Source organism: Pan troglodytes, chromosome 10, assembly GCF_028858775.2.
Source record: "Pan troglodytes isolate AG18354 chromosome 10, NHGRI_mPanTro3-v2.0_pri, whole genome shotgun sequence".
NCBI classification, from domain to species: Eukaryota; Metazoa; Chordata; class Mammalia; order Primates; family Hominidae; genus Pan; species Pan troglodytes.
The window spans coordinates 101,392,752-101,409,003 of NC_072408.2; the positions used below are offsets into that span (position 1 = coordinate 101,392,752).

Consider the following 16,252-nt stretch of genomic DNA (forward strand, 5'->3'; position numbering starts at 1 on the left):
GGATCATGCTGTTTTGTTTACTACAGTTTTATATATATTTTGAAATCAGGTAATGTGATACCTCCAGCTTTGTTCTTTCTGTTCAAGATTGCTTTGACTATTTGTGGTCTTTTGGGATCCCATATATATTTCATAAGTGTTTTTTTATTTATGTGAAGAACGTCATAGGTATTTTGATTGGTATTTCATTGAATCTGTAGATTGCTTTGAGTAGTATGGACATTTTAACAATAATAATTATTCCAATCCATGAACATGGGATATCTTTCCACTTATTTGTGTCTTGTTCAATCTCATTCATCAGTGGTTTCTAGTTTTCAGTGTACAGATCTTTCACCTCCTTAACTTTATTCCTAAGTATTTTAATTTTTGGTAGCTATCGTAAATGGAATTTTCTTAATTTCTGTTTCAGATAATTTGCTGTTAGTGTACAGAAACACTGCTAATTTTATAGTGTTCTCATAAATCATTGAAATCCCAGAAATTCTGCTAATTCAGGATCCCAAAGGCATGCCACAGATTGTTTCATGTCCCTGGAAGTGACCTGATGGTTTGGCATCAGACAGAGGAGGGTTTGATTTCCAGTTCTACCATTTCTGTACCATTTCTCACACTTTCAGCACCATTGCCTCTTGTTCCTTCATGTGTCAAGTAAGAAGATGACAGTAGCTTCTTCTTAGGGCTGTAGTGTAGATGAAGTGAGATAATATGTAAAGCCCCTTAGCCCGCTGCCTGGAAAATGACATATTCCATGAAGAGGAACTTGTTCCCTTTATCATTTGGAAGTTCTTTGTAAGTCATATTTCCCTGTTTTGACTCCAGAAATGTGGTCATAATTTCAGTAAAAGTGGAAAGTACCTAAAGTCAGCCTGGGCTGGGCTCTGAGGTGTGCTCTTTTTTTAGCCAGGGTGGACTTCAGACTCCAGCAAATTTTATGAGATTAGCTTTATAGCCCAGAGTTCCTCCTAGTATGGGGTGAGGAGAGAATGGGAAGGGCATGGTGAGGTAAAGGTCAGTATCAGGGAAACTGAAGTCAAAGAAAGTTGTTCAGAAGTGGCAGCATTCTAGTTAGATATCTTTATCCCTTTGCATCGGGGGGGGGGGGGTTTGGAAGGTTGTAGTAAACCCAACCATAATCAACACTATTTATTGAACACCAGCTGTCTAGGTACAGCAGATAAGAAAAAGACACACTCTCAGTCCACCAAGTGCTCACAATCTAGGGGCAAAGGAAAATAGACCCAATAGATATCTTTTTTTTTTTTTTCTTTTTGAGACAGAGTCTCACAGTGTTGTCCAGGCTGGAGTGCAGTGGCGCCATCCCACCTCACTCACTGCAACCTCTGTCTCCCAGGTTCAAGCGATTCTCCTGCCTCAGCCTCGAGAGTAGCTTGGATTATAGGTGCCTGCCACCACACCTGGCTAATTTTTTTTTTTTTTTTTAATAGAGATGGGGTTTCACCATGTTGGCCAGGTTGATCTCAAACTCCTGACCTCAAGTGATCCACTAGCCTTGGCCTCCCAAAGTGCTGGGATTACAGGTGTGAGCCACTGTGCCCGGCCAGATATTTCATTCTCACAGTACCTGGGCTGCTTTGCTCATTGCATTGATTAAACACCACCTACATATGTGCCTGACACTTGGCAAGGTCCTGTGGGAGGACGAGATGAGTGAAAGAGCAAGGGCATGCTCTGGCCACAAGGAACTCACTGTTTACTTCAGGAGCAGACATAAAAGAAACACTTCTCAATAACTAGGAAAAAGCTATTTAGAGAGCATTTCTTTACAGAATACAGAGTCAGGAGGAGAAGAACATGAGGGCTTTGCAGAGCTGACATCTGAAAGGGTCTTGAAGGAGAAGAAATGTGATTGCAGGCAGAGGAGGTGTTTGTGTGTCACCTAAGGGCATGAAATAGCAAGGTGGGCTCAGGGCTTGAGGTGTAGAGCATGCAATGGGGGTGGGGGGTGGGAGATGAGGCTGGGGCATTGCATGGACTTCAGTACACTGGGAACCTAGTGGGCTTCACTCAGAAATTCAGACATGACCATCTGGGCAAGAGGAGCCACTGAAAATTTTAAGAAGTGGAATAAGATGATCTGATTTGCATTTTAGATCACACAGGTAGTTTACATGGTGGGTGGATTGGGTATGGGCAAAGATGAAGACCCGGGACCACATAGGAGACTGTTACAACTCTCCTGGGGGGAAATAATGGTGCCCTGAACCAAGGTAGGAAAGAGTAAGGTGGACAAGTTTTGGGTGTCTTTAGAAGGTAGAGTTTGACATGATTAGATGGCACTGGTTAGAAAGAGGGGGAATGGCTTTAAGATTTCTAGCTTGGGTGGGTGAATAAATGGATGGTGTTGGTGCCTTTATGGAATGAGGTAGTGTAGATAGAGCAGATTTGAAGTAAGGGCAAAAAAATGAGGTTGGTTTTATATTATGAGGTGCTCTAAGGATGTCTATGTAGAGATGAAGGGGAAATAGAAATATGGTCTGTGGCTCGGAAAAGAGGCAGGTACTCACTACATAGAGGCAGTGGAATTAGTCTTAGAGATGATGGCTGAATCACGGGGAGTCTGTGCAAAGGGGGTGAGATGGAGATAATGCAGCCAAAGAAGGCTAGAGGGTGGTCAAGAGGTGGCAAGAGAACCAGAGAGCGGCATCAAGGAAATACCCAACAGGCTGGGCGCAGTGACTCACGCCTGTAATCCCAGCACTTTGGGAGGCTGAGGTGGACAGATCACTTGAGGTCAGGAGTTCAAGACCAGCCTGGCCAACATGGCAAAACCCCATCTCTACTAAAAATACAGAAATTAGCTGGGCCTGGTGGCACGCCTGTAATCCCAGCCACTTGGGAGGCTGAGGCAGGAGAATTGTTTGAACCCGGGAGGCAGAGGCTGCAGTGAGCCCCGCTGTACTCCAGCCTGGGCGACAGAGTTAGACTCCATCAAAAAAAAAAAAAAAAAAAGAGAGAGAAAGAAAGAAAGAGAGAAAGAGGGAGGGAGAGAGAGAGAAAGAGAGAGAGAGACAGAAAGAAAGAAAGAAAGAAAGAAAGAAAGAAAGAAAGAAAGAAAGAAAGAAAGAAAGAAAGAGAAAAGAAAGAGAGAGAGAAAGAAAGGAAAAGAAAGAGAGAGAGAAAGAAAGGAAAAGAAAGAGAGAGAGAAAGAAAGGGAGAAAAGAAAGAAGATATCCAAGGGAAGCAAAATGTTTCAGATGGGAGGGAGCACTGCAAAGGGAAATGACTAGAAGTTTAGTAAAAACACAGGCTGTGAAGCATGCACCAGAAGTGCAAATGGGTCCTCGGTGACCCCATTGAGAGAAGTTTTAGGGGAGTGTTGGGGGCTGACACTAGTTTTTAGTGGATTAAGAAATCCTGGGAGAGAGGAGTGGAGACTATTCTTGTAAGAAACGTGATAGTGACAGGGAAGAGAAGGAATAGTGAGCTGAGGAAATGCAGGATCATAAAAGTGGGTTTAGGACAGCAGCAGCTGGACATCTGTGTATGTTGAAATGAACCCACTGGAAAACAGGTGCTCTCAGAAGAGGCAGGAGGCCCAGGTGGGAGTCTGCCTTGGACAGAGGCCTGGAGTGGTATGAAGGAGGGGTGAGCCGAGGGGAGAGCTGAGGCCTGATGAAGTGGGGACCCTAGCCCTCTGCAGAAGGGAAGCTATTCAGCAAGGGGGTGCCAGGGAAGGCAGCAGCTTCCTCAGCACTTGCTGCGGGAAGAAACACTGAAGTCCCAGGCTTCCAGGTAATGCTGTTTTCATCAGCAGAGCCCCGCTGGCCTGAGCTGGAATTCTGACTGGGCAGGTGACATGGGCAAGGGCCGGGGGTGAGGCACAGAGTCTGCTGCGGAAGCATCTCAGGGGTGCAGTAGCCAGTAGGGGTGGCCCTGTGTATGCCTCGGGGCTGGGCGTCCCGCAGAGGGGGTTACTCACTGCTGACTCAGCCCCAGGTGCTCATTTGCATGTTATTCATTTCAAGCCAAAAACACTGGAGCAGGAGTACAGGAGCATCTCATCCCCTTTCCAAACAGAACCACCCCAGGTCTTCCCAGCGCTCCTGCTGTTGTGCTGAGTCTCTCTGACCCAGAAATATTTCTACTTTGGAAGAGTCTACTAAGCTGTGCTGTATAGCTATCTGTGAAATTGAGCTGAAAAATTCAAAGAAACACTCAGAAAATTCATTTTCTCTGTAAGGATATCAAGGTAAGTTTAACATGCCAAGAGCCTGGGCCTTCCCCCTTCCAAATATTATCTTATTTTCATCTGACTTCTCCCCCACCAGAATGTAACCTCCAAGAGGACAGTAACATTGTTTTGTACTCTGTGCCTAGAACAGTGCACGGCATGCAGTAGGTGCTCAATAAATGGATTAAATTCTGTAATCCCAGCACTTTGGGAGGCCGAGGTGGGCAGATCACTTGAGGCCAGGAGTTTGAGACCAGCCTGGCCAACGTGGTAAAACCTCGTCTTTATTAAAAACACAAAAAATTAGCCGGGCATGGTGGTGCATGCCTGTGGTCCCAGCTACTCAGGAGGCTGAGGCAGGAGAATAGCTTGAACCTGGGAGGCGGAGGTTGCATGAGCAGAGATTGTGCCACTGCACTCCAGCCTGGGCAACAGAGCGAGACTCTGTCTCACATAAATAAACTAATTAATTAATGCATTAAATTATTGAAGGCTCCTGGGCACCCCAGGCCTTCAATAATTTAATGCATTTATTGAGCATCTACTATCTCATCTAACCCCTATAATCCTAGGCAGTTAACAGTTTAGGAAGGGGAGATTCTCAGAGGTGAAACACCACCCCTCCCATCCCCTCATCCTCATTTAATCAAATTGCCAGTAAGGGGAAAGTCCCCGAGTTTCGAGCTGGGCTTCCCACATGTCATGGAGTTCAGAAATGCCTTTATCAGTTTATCAGGTGCCCACTCCTGTGAAACTGATTCATGCTAACGGATTCACTCTGACAAGAATATCCCCGAGAAGAGAAAGCGAATGTAGTGATTTACATTCAAGCTATACAGCTGCCAAGGAGCTGAAACGTTCTGCCCTGCCGGACAGCTCAGTCTGTCCCCAGTAGAAAGAGTTCACTGAGGCTGCCAAGTAGTCGCCAGCTTGGCTTGGAGCCTGCACAGAGTCGATAGCCTCAGGGAGGCCATGAGCAAGCTCTGTGAACCAGAAACCCAGAAGACCGAGTGCAGCTGGCCAGGCAGGATCCCCGCCTGCTCTAGGGACACAGCTGCCACTCTCCAGCTCACCCAGAGAGCCAGCCACCAGCCTCCTGCAACCCTCTACCTTCTCCTTTGAGAATGATTGCTTATTGACTGAATGGGTCACCTCCATTCCCTCTCATTCATGGTTTCCATGGACTTTCCTTTTTCTTTTCTTTTTTTTTTTTTTTGAGACAGAGTCTCACTCTGTTGCCCAGGCTGGAGTGTAGTGGCGTGATCTTGGCTCACTGCAACCTCTTCCTCCCGGGTTCAAGCGATTCCCCCGCCTCAGCCTCTGGAGTAGCTGGGAATACAGGTGCGCGCCACCATGCCCAGTAATTTTTTGTTGTTGTTGTATTTTTATTAGAGATGGAGTTTCATCATGTTGGCCAGGCTGGTCTCGAACTCCTGACCTCAAGTGATCCACCCGCCTCGGCCTCCCAAAGTGTTGGGATTACAGGCGTGAGCCACTGTGCCCGGCCTCCATGGATTTTCTTAGTCAATTGTTTGTTGTTGACAAGGCATAGCAGGAAGTCACCTTGCAATTCTGACCATGTTTGGGGACAGCCACCTTTCTGAATCCAAGCATGTCTTTGGGTCTCTGCTGGCTTAAGCCACTGTGTGTGGGGATGTATAAACTTCTACCTGTGGCCTAAGTTTTGGGGTCTTACAGTTCACTGTTCCCGGGAGCTACAAGACCTGGGCATCAAAACACAGAAAAATATCATGAAGGAAGAGAATTCAAAACCACTTTGGGAGGAAACCCCTGGTAGAAGGCTAGGCTAGCACTGTTGCTTGTGACGTTGACAGTCCAAGAATCAGAGAAGGATCCAGGCCTCCAAGAGCTTCTTTGGCAAATGGGGTCCCTTACTGCTAGTACAGACCAGAAAGTACATGACTTTATTTTATTTCTACTACTCAGTGGCTTAGTTTAAAGCACAATGGGAAAAAAAAAAAAAAAAAAAAGGAAAAGAGAAAAAAAGAAATCCAATTCTCAATGCCTAAGCCAGAGTGGAGTAACCACCAACAAAACAGCTGTTAACATGGCTGACGCATGTTCCTGTTAACTGCTTTAGTCAAGTTAAAGGCCTGGCAAGGGAGAGATTCTGGCTGGCTTAGCAAGGAGAGAGATTTCTGAGGTAGCCACCACAGATGGTAGCAGATGTCACGCAGCCTCAGAGCAGAAGCCACCAGAGACTTCACTGTCTTGGAGCTGAGCAAAAAAGCTGAGAAACACTCAGCCACGTCAACTGCCAATTACACACCTCAAGAATCTCAGGAAGCCAGGGAGTGTGTAAAAGTTTCTATAATTAATTGCTTTCCATTCTCTTTATCCACAAATCTGTCAGCTCATGGCTCTTCAAAAATCAAGGATGCTAGCTTCAGGTATCTCTGCCCTCACCTTGTATGGCCAGCAGCATGAAGATGGAAATGCACAATTTGTAACCACATTATTGATTGCTATAGTCCTAGGATTAAAAGTGACCCCTGACTGACAAGAAGCCAGTTGTTCAATTCCTTCTATTATAGTGTAGGGTAGCGGTCACCTGTATAGGCTAGTCACACAAGCTTGGGGATCCCCCAGTACCTGCTGCCTGATGCTGCTCATTATTTTCCCTCTCTGAACCTCAGTTTCTTCATCTACGAGGCAGAAATAATAGTGCCTGTCTTGTTGGGTGTTGGAATGATTATATTTGATAGTGCAAGTAAAGCACCTGGCACAGTACATTGTACACAGTAAATGTCAAAGAATGCCAGGTATCATCCCAAATCTATGAATGCCCAGAAAGGTGCTGTTTGGTATTGCCATGTTCCTTACATGACCCACAAATTTCTACATCTCATAATCATACCTATTTAGAAAATAACTCTGTATGTGGGGCTGCAGATATTCATAGATTTAATTGCAAATTTTAAAAGGCTATTATTGTTATTAAGACTTTAAGTTACTTTGTCAAATGGTGACTATGGACCTCCTCAAATGTACAAGATAACTTCTTTTTTTTTTTAATTCTTTTTTTTGAGATGGCAGGGGGGTTCTCACTATGTTGCCTAGGCTGGTCTTGAACTCCTGGGCTCAAGCAATCCTCCCACCTTGGCCTCCCAAAGTGCTGGGATTACAGGCATGAGCCACAGCACCCAGCCCAAAATAATTTCTTACATTAGAAATCCCGGTGGGGCATGGTGGCTCATGCCTGTAATCCCAAAACTTTGGGAGGCCAAGGTGGGAGAATCACTTGAGCCCAGGAGTTCAAGACCAGCCTGCGCAACAAAGTGAGATCCTGTCTATACAAAAAATAAAATAATTAGCTGGGTATGGTAGCACTCGCCTGTAGTCCCAGCTATTTGGGAGGCTGAGGCGGGAGGATCACTTGAGCCTGGGAGATGAAGTCTGCAATGAGCTATAATGGCACCACTGCACTCCAACCTGGGTGACAATATGAGACCCTGTCTCAAAAAAGAAAAAATCCATACATTACTCAAAACTGGTAAATATTGCTTTATTCTATAGCACTATGCTTAATGAAGCTTGAAACCAACTAACATAACTTTTCCCCATTTCTTTTCTTTTTTTTTTTTTTCAGGGAAACACAGAATTGGTAAGGTGTTTTCCCTAATGCAACATTTAGGAATATGCTGGGCTGGACACATATTTCATTCAATCACTTCCATTGTCTGTATTCATCCTCAGACATCAAATGACAAAAGTGTGCAAAATAACAGTTGTTCCCCATAAGATTTCCAAATATTCAGCTATGCTCCATTTTCCAGGGCACAGAATGGGCTACTGTAGTTAAGAATTTTTCTATCATCTGAGAGTTCTAATTAGTCTGTCTGTACAGGGTGAGTGACCAAAGTAGAAAACTGGTCAGGACATGAAGTGACTGGAAGCAGAGGGCTAAAAAGGCAGGATGAGAAAAACAGAGTCGTGAATTCTTCACCAGCCAAGACCTCACGAAAGGCTCGTGTGTCTGGGCTTCCATCCCACCCGCTGATACAGGCAGTCCCCTCTCAGCCGCGGCGCTGCTTCTGTGGTTTCAGTTACCCGCAGCCCACCAAGATCCAAATATAGCAAATGAAAAATTCCAGAAATAGGCCGGGCGCAGTGGCTCACGCCTGTAATCCCAGCACTTTGGGAGGCCAAGTCGGGTGGATCACCTGAGGTCAGGAGTTCAAGAGCAGCCTGGACAACATGGTGAAACCCCGTCTCTACTAAAAATACAAAAACTAGCCAGATGGAGAGGTGCATGCCAGTAATCCCAGCTACTTGGGAGGCTGAGGCTGAGGCAGGGGAATCGCTTGAACCTGGGACGCGGAGGTTGTAGTGAGCTGAAATCGCACCACTGCACTCCAGCCTGGGTGACAGAGTTGTCTCAAAAAAAAAGAAAAGAAAAGAAAGGAAAAATTCCAGAAATAAACAATTGGTAAGTTTTCAACTGTGCGCCATTCTGATCTGGCAGTATCCTGTACTGTCGCAACTGGGACCTGAATCCTCCCTTTGTCCAGTGTATTTATACTGTAGACCAAGCTTGTCCAACCCACAGCCCATGGGATGCATGCAGCCCAGGACGGCTCTGAATGCAGCCCAATGCAAATTTGTAAACTTTCTTAACACATTATGAGGTTTTGTGATTTTGTTTTAGCTCATCAGCTGTCGTGTTAGTGTATTTTATGTGTGGCCCAAGACAATTCTTCCAATATGGCCCCGGGAAGCCAAAAAATTGGACACCCCTGTAGACACTTCCCGACTGTGAGTCACTTAGCAGCTGTCTTGGTTATAAGATCAACTGCTTCTGCTCAAGTAATTTTTATTTTACTTTACTACAGTACATGGTCATAATCACTCTGTTTTATTATTAGTCATTAATCTCTTACTGTGCCTCATTTATAAACTTTATCATATGTATGTATAAGAAAAATGGTATATACAGGGCTCAGTTCTATCTGAGGTTTCAGGCATCCCCTGAGGATAAAGGGGGAATATTGTAGGAATAGCGTTGGTATCTGTACTACTGGACTGGTTCATATGAGTTCACACACTGTGAAATCAAGTGCATTGTAGACACCAAAGCCCCAGACAAACTGGAGACAGTCCACTAAACCGACTGCCGGAGTCAGGCGTCTGCTCCCTCCTGTGCTGCTGTCCTGTGCCCATCCAGATTGGCATTGCCCTTGGTGTCTCATTCCAGCTCATGAAGGCTGTGCTTTGTCCTCGCCATCACTTCCCCTTTTTCAACACAAGGACATGTTTGCTAGCATCTTAGCATGACTGTGAATAAACCACTCTTCCTTCTGCCGGGGCTCAAGCAATGGGCCACACATCACCAACTTCCTACGATATATAGAAGACTTGAGATTCATTTAAAAATTGACTACAGGGGGAGAGGGGGATGAATAGATGGAGCACAGGGGATTTTTAGGGAAGGGAAACTATTCTGTGTGATACTGTAATGGGGGATACATGTAGTCATACATTTGTCCAAACCCACAGAATGACAACACCATGAACCCTAAACTATGAACTTTGGATAATGATGTGTGTCAATGCAGGTTCATCAACTGTAACAAGTGCACCATTCTGGTGGGAAATATCGCTAATGTGGAGGGGAAGCTATGCCTGTCTGGGGGCAGGGGTTATAAGGGAAATCTCTGTACCTTCTGCTCAATTTTGCTGTGAACCTGAAAGTGCTCTAAAAAATAAAATCTATTAAAAAAATTGGTCACACACACACATTTGCTACTGAGATGGGCTCCAACAAATGTGAAAATTTAAGAAATCTACCTCTTTATTTAACACCAAAGCTAACATCAAGTGTTTATTTAAAAAAATAATGGCACCTGCTTTGGATTCATTGATGACACCACAATGGGGTGAAGATCTACAGGGAATTTACAATTTTAGGCTGACATGAAACTAAGTAGTAACTCACAAAATGGAAATTCTGCAACAAGCCTCACAATAAACATTTCCAGTTTCTACTTTCAGAGTTGCTAACTACTGCCTAAACATATCTTAAACACAGAGCACGTTTTGTTGAAATATTTCTCTTAGGACAAACACAGTAGACATGCTTTAAATAAATTAAAATTGCAACACATAAATCATTCCTAAAACAATCAAGGTGCATTACTTTCTAGCTTCTTATAAATAAAACTGTACTGATTTCAGGAAACTATAGGTTAGTTCTGTTTCATATCTTTTTTTTTTAGCATCTTATCTAGTTTTGATGTGAATAAGCCAATTTCATTCTTTGCAGTGATTTATCTTTTTAAATCAACTCGTTCCTTTGTGCATGTGCTAACCTTAAAACACCTCTTCATATAAGCCCTGAATTTTAAGTGGTGCCATTTCTTCCTACCCCCAGCCCACTCCTCAGAATTACAGAAATATGTAAAATAGGTTGTTTAATCACACATGTTCATATGAATAAATATATTTAAATGTTTTTCCAAACCAATACAACTATATCTGGATTCACTGCAAAAACATTCCCATTCAATGCAAAATAATTTGGTACAATCCGACCAAAAAAGACAAAAGTAATTAGTTGCCTGAGGGAAGCTAGTTCCTCATTATTACTGAGCCCATAATTAAACCTGATATGCTAGAGAAATGGCAAGGCAATAAACACAGAGTGGGGCAATATTTAAATGAAAACAAGAGTGACAGAGCTGGAAAGAGCGAAAACCACATGAATGCTAATTGACAGAGAAGGATAACGGCCTCACCGGCTGAAATGAAAGACGGAGTTTCGGAAGATTTCCTTCTGTGAATAGCTGATGAGGATCACGCAGGCAAAAATGCTACCGTTCCAAGCTAGAAACTTGGGACTAATCCCACGTTCATTGTCCAAACCCAGCAACGGAGTACTTTTTTGCTGTTTCACTATGGATTTCCATTTTTTTTTTTTTTTTTTTTGGCAGTTGGGGGTGGGGTGTTCTGGTTTAATCATATTCAAAGTTTGAGCTTGAAATAACCAACTCAAGACCCACAGGAGACTATGTCACCAGATAAACCCAGTGCTAGAATCCAATGTCCAGCATCTTCAACCACTCAGGAGTGTTTGCTGAGAGACCAGGTGGTGCTTACCCACCCAACAAGCACTTTCCATCTTTGGGTTTGCTCAAGATGTTTACCATAAATGAAAGGTGTGGGGAAAGGATTATAGTTGACACAAACATAAATTAAATATCCAATTCCAGCATATGTTACAGCTACATCACTATTTTTAATTGTAATATTTCTAAAATGTCATTTAATCTCCTTACACATTGAAGAGAACAAACAGTGGGAGTGTTTATTCCTTAAGAGAGAATAAACTGCAGAGATTAAAAGTTTCCTTCGAGTGTATCATCTTATTAAAAAGTACAAAGTTTCATGAACTTTCAACAAGACTGCGAAATAAATATGCCAGGTAGGTTGAGCCTATCCAAGTGAAAACAAGGTTATTTGACATTTAGTGAGAGTCAATGAAAATATGAATTATTTCAAAGGAATTCATGATCCAGGTAGGAGGATTTAGATCCTACGGTATGTTAGAATAAAGCTAGTTTCTAGCAGATTCTGTTAACAGCTCCAGACTAGAGGGGACGGAGTGTGCTGCTTTTCATTCTCTTCTCTACTTCTGTCACTGGGGAGAAGATACACGGATCACAGGTCTGAGAAGTGTGCGTTAAAGCACATTTGCTAGGCTGAGCACTGGAATGGTGTGGGCTGGTGTGAAAAAGAAGCCTACGTCTTCTTGGACCCTCCCAGAGCCCTTCACCTCAAGGGTTAGACATCTCTCCTTCTCTAAACTAACAGCAGCACTCAATCCCTGGTGTGTCCGAAGTGGTGCTTGGAAAGATTCACAGATACCAAGAGGGGCCCACCCAGGCCCCAGCTTGATTTAGGAGTGTAAGTTACACTCAGCACTCAGCCCACGCTGAGTCTGATGCCCACAGGTAAAGGATAATGCTGGCCATCGAAATACAAAAGCTAAAGGAAGCACAACATTCTCTCTGCCTCCCTGCCTTTCACCTGGCCTCCTTATCTGTCTCCTAGACTTGAAAGATCAGTGTGTACACATCAACGCGGTAGACCAGGGGGAGTCTGACAATGAAAGGAGAGACAGCCATGAGATCAGGGTGGGACTGGTAAGGGAGCTCTTCTCTGAATCCAAAATACTTTATCACCAAAGATTTCATGAAATGACATTTATTGTTTAAAAAAGCGTGAGTCTGGAATTAGATAGTGGTGATGGTTGAACAAGTTTGTGAATTTACTAAAACCACTCAATTGTACGCTTAAAAAAAAAAGCAAGCTTGAGCTGCCTAAGTCCCACTCACACACACTGGACTTGTACTAAATGCTCAATGATTCCATTCTCTCAGACTATGGAACATCCTGTCACATTTTTTTCCTTCAGGAGATTTCCCTAAGAAGAGCTGTTTGCAAAATATTGCACTTAATTTGAATCCAGGGGACCTGATGTCTTCTGGAAGAAAATGTACACTCACATGCCTTCCTGCCTGCAGCAGATGGCGGGAGTGGTGGGACAAGGGGCTCAACAGCAGTTTCCATGAACATTGTTTCCATCTTCCTCTTTGTTATACACACAGAGACACAGATTTAAAGGAAAGTATCATCTGGGCTGAAGGTGGTGAATGGTATCCCCCAAACAGGGATGTGAACTTTTGAATGTTTTCAGCTCAGAGGCAGTATGGTCGTCCTAATACCTCAGGACTTATGTTCAGTGAGATGTTAAGAGACAGGTGGCAACCTTGGTTCAAACACTGGACTTAATTTATTTTATTCTTGCTAGCCTTTCACTTCTCAAAGACGATGCTCTCAATCTTCATCCAGGTGAATTGCTCCCACTAATCTAGCCACCATTCAGTCACACCCTACGTCCTCGTTTCCTCATGCTTTCAGCGTTCCGACACCTCAGTGCACTTTAACTTTAGAGGCTATGGTTCGGTTGTCCTTCAAAGAAAAAACTGCAACATGACCATCATTTGTTTTCATTTCCTGAGTAAGCTTTGCAGTCCCTCACAGACCTGTGAATAAGATGAATCACATAAAGTGAATCATATCCTCCAGGGGGGCTTATCACAATCAAGATTTGCCAAAAAACAGCCAGGCATGGTGGCTTGTGCCTGCAGTCCCGGCTGCTTGGGAGGCTGAGGTGGGAGGATCCCTTGAAGCAAGGAGTTTGCAACCAGCCTGAGCAATATTTAGCAGAGCCCTGTCTCAAAAAAGAAAAAAGACTTGCCAAAACACAAACCTTCAGAGTAGTGCTCACAGGATTCCAAATTAATGTTAAAGTCACAGTCTGATGAAGGATTTGAAAACATTCCTGCACACTCTGAAGGCTGGGCATTTGCTAGCCAGTTGAGACAAAATCAGGTGTTGGTTGCCTGGGTATGAGAAGGTGAAAGCCCCATTCATAAATCCCTATGCCTTCCCATTTAAAGTGTAACAAAACCCCTCAGGTAGACTTGTTGGATAACAGGTGTGTGATAAGATTTCCACGTTACAGGGTCATACACGACTGACTGCTGTGGACACTGAGTACATGACGGGACCTATGGTCCCCTGGAGACAAGCAGGGTGGATCACACGGGGACCATAGGCCACAGTGTTTAACACTGCCCAAGCCTGTGATTCTTCATTCCCTGAATCATGCATATCCTTGCTTTATATAGGACTCACAGAAAACAACCATTAGCAATTGTGAAGCTCAATTCTGACAGTGGCTTAGGAGAGAGACCTCTTTCTTCTGGATCACCAATTATGCCAAGGTCTCAATATACAGAGGTTTACCACGCTGGGCTGGTCAGGTGGGCAGGAAATCGGTCTGATTAAGGCAGTGAGCAAGGTAGGAGAGCTCTGAAACAGATTCGTGTTAACGAAGTACAAGGACTGAGTTGGCAACTGCTACCGAGTTAAGAGAATTGTAGTTATTTACACCACACAGCCCTAGTTTTTCTTACACACGAGTCCGCACAATCATTCACTGTAAAATTTGGTAGTATGCACAGAGTTTTCTTTAAAATAAAACTTGAAAGAACTTGAAGGCAGGAACCAGTGGCTTCATCTTGGTATTATCATCCTTTCTATGGCACACAGGATATGGTCCCAGTTTTTACAAAATATAGCAAGAAGAGTCACGGCAAAGAAGGTGCCAAGAATGTGGCAGCGACTCTTCATCATGGGTGAGACGAACTTCGCGATGGTGGACACACACACTAAGATGACAGTCATGAAGGCCAGGATCACGTTGATGCACCTCCCCAGGAGAACTTTAGCATTCACGGTGTCTGTCTGCAGAGCTTGCTGCTCTTGCTGGTGGAGCTCCAGCTTAGAAATGCGAGTCTGGCAGGATTCCAAGGCTTCCTGTGAGCAAGAGGGAGAGCAAGGGTCAAACGGTGTTGGGATGGTGAGCAACACGTGAGTGCTCGCTCAGCTGTACACAAAAGCCCCAGCTCAGAAAGCCCAATGCCCAGGCGGCTGCGAATCCCCAAACCGATGATGATGGTGATAGACAAAGATGTGGAACAAGAATCCCAGGCTCATTTTCTCCTGTTGTTCACGAGTAGAAGAGCATGTGGATACAACCACAAAATACCATAAATGAGGAAGTATGGCTAAGTTTTTTGACTTTACCTGTTTTTTTTTGAGATGTAGTCTTGCTCTGTCACCAGGCTGGAGTGCAGTGGTGCGATCTCAGCTCACTGCAACCTCCGCCTCCTGGGTTCAAGCAACTCTCCTGCCTCAGCCCCCCAAGTAGCTGGGACTACAGGCGCGCACCACCATGTCTGGCTAATTTTTGTATTTTTAGTAGAGATGGGGTTTCGCCATATTGGCAAGGATGGTCTCGATCTCCTGACCTCGTGATCGGCCCACCTCGGCCTCCCAGAACGCTGGGATTATAGGTGTGAGCCACCATGCCCAGCCGACTTCATCTTTTTTTTTTTTTTTTTTTTTTTTTTGAGACAGAGTTTCACTCTGTCACCCAGGCTGGAGTACAGTGGCGTGATCTCGGCTCACTGCAACCTCTGCCTTCTGGGTTTAAGCAATTCTCCTGCCTCAGCCTCCTGAGTAGCTGGGATTACAGGTGCACGCCACCACGCTTGGCTAATTTTTGTATTTTTAGTAGAGACAGGGTTTTACCATGTTGGCCAGGCTGGTCTCAAACTCCTGACCTCAAGTGATCTGCCTGCCACGGCCTCCCACAGTGGTGGAATTACAGGCATGAGCCACCATGCCCAGCCTGACTTTACCTATTTTTGAAATAAAGTGATATAAAATATTGGTGCCTGTTGGTGCCATCAGGGACAAAGCAGAGGAGGAGGGAGGTTCCACTTTGTGACTACTCCACCTTTCAGCCAAGGAGTGTGTGGGATCTCCAATGGCCAGTCCTTATTTCCACCGCTCAAAGATTTTTGTCCATCAGTTAGAGATTGGCGGAGGAAGGCGAGAGAAGGGAGGGGAAGGGAATGGGGCTGACTGTGGGGCAACTGTGCTTTCACCTGCTCTCTGAACGCGGTGTTACTCAGGACACCATCCGAGGCTATCTCCCTGGATCTCATCCATGCCAAGTCTTCAATTACTAAGACACAGATGGCTACAAGTGTATCTCTAGGCCAGTTCTTCTTCTGAGATTGACTCACAGATCTCCGTGCCTCTTTGACATCTCCATCAGAGCTTCTTGAAAGCACCTCAGATGCAACACGTACAAATATGGCTTCATGTATTGCAGCTACCCAACACCTGCAGTCAACTCTGTTCCCTTCCAGTGTCCTTCTTCTCAGAGTACAGCACCATGATCCACCCAGTTCCTCATACCAGAAGCCTAACGGGCATACCCTGATACCCTTCTCATCCAACCCGTCGCCCAGCCACGGAGGCAACATCCAGTTTCTAGCTCAATTGGTCCGGTTCTCTCTCCACCCGGTCAGCACCCCAATCTAAGTCACCGGGATCTCTTGCCTGCAATAACCTTTCACGAATTTCCCTATACACCCTTTTGTTCCCCACCCTCACGAA

General features: G+C 44.7%; 1 protein-coding gene across 5 annotated transcripts in view; it reads right to left on the minus strand.

The window, feature by feature from the left end:
* Window positions 1-11,428: 11,428 nt before the first annotated feature.
* Window positions 11,429-16,252, minus strand: part of TMCC3 (transmembrane and coiled-coil domain family 3) — a 307,508-nt gene continuing 302,684 nt past the window's right edge. For all 5 annotated transcript variants that reach the window (XM_009426008.5, XM_063786957.1, XM_001141714.6 and 2 more), the window contains exon 4: window positions 11,429-14,599. In XM_009426008.5, coding sequence (XP_009424283.1) covers window positions 14,297-14,599 — 303 coding nt within the window. In that variant the 3' untranslated portion in view covers window positions 11,429-14,296. The remainder of the gene's footprint in view (window positions 14,600-16,252) is intronic.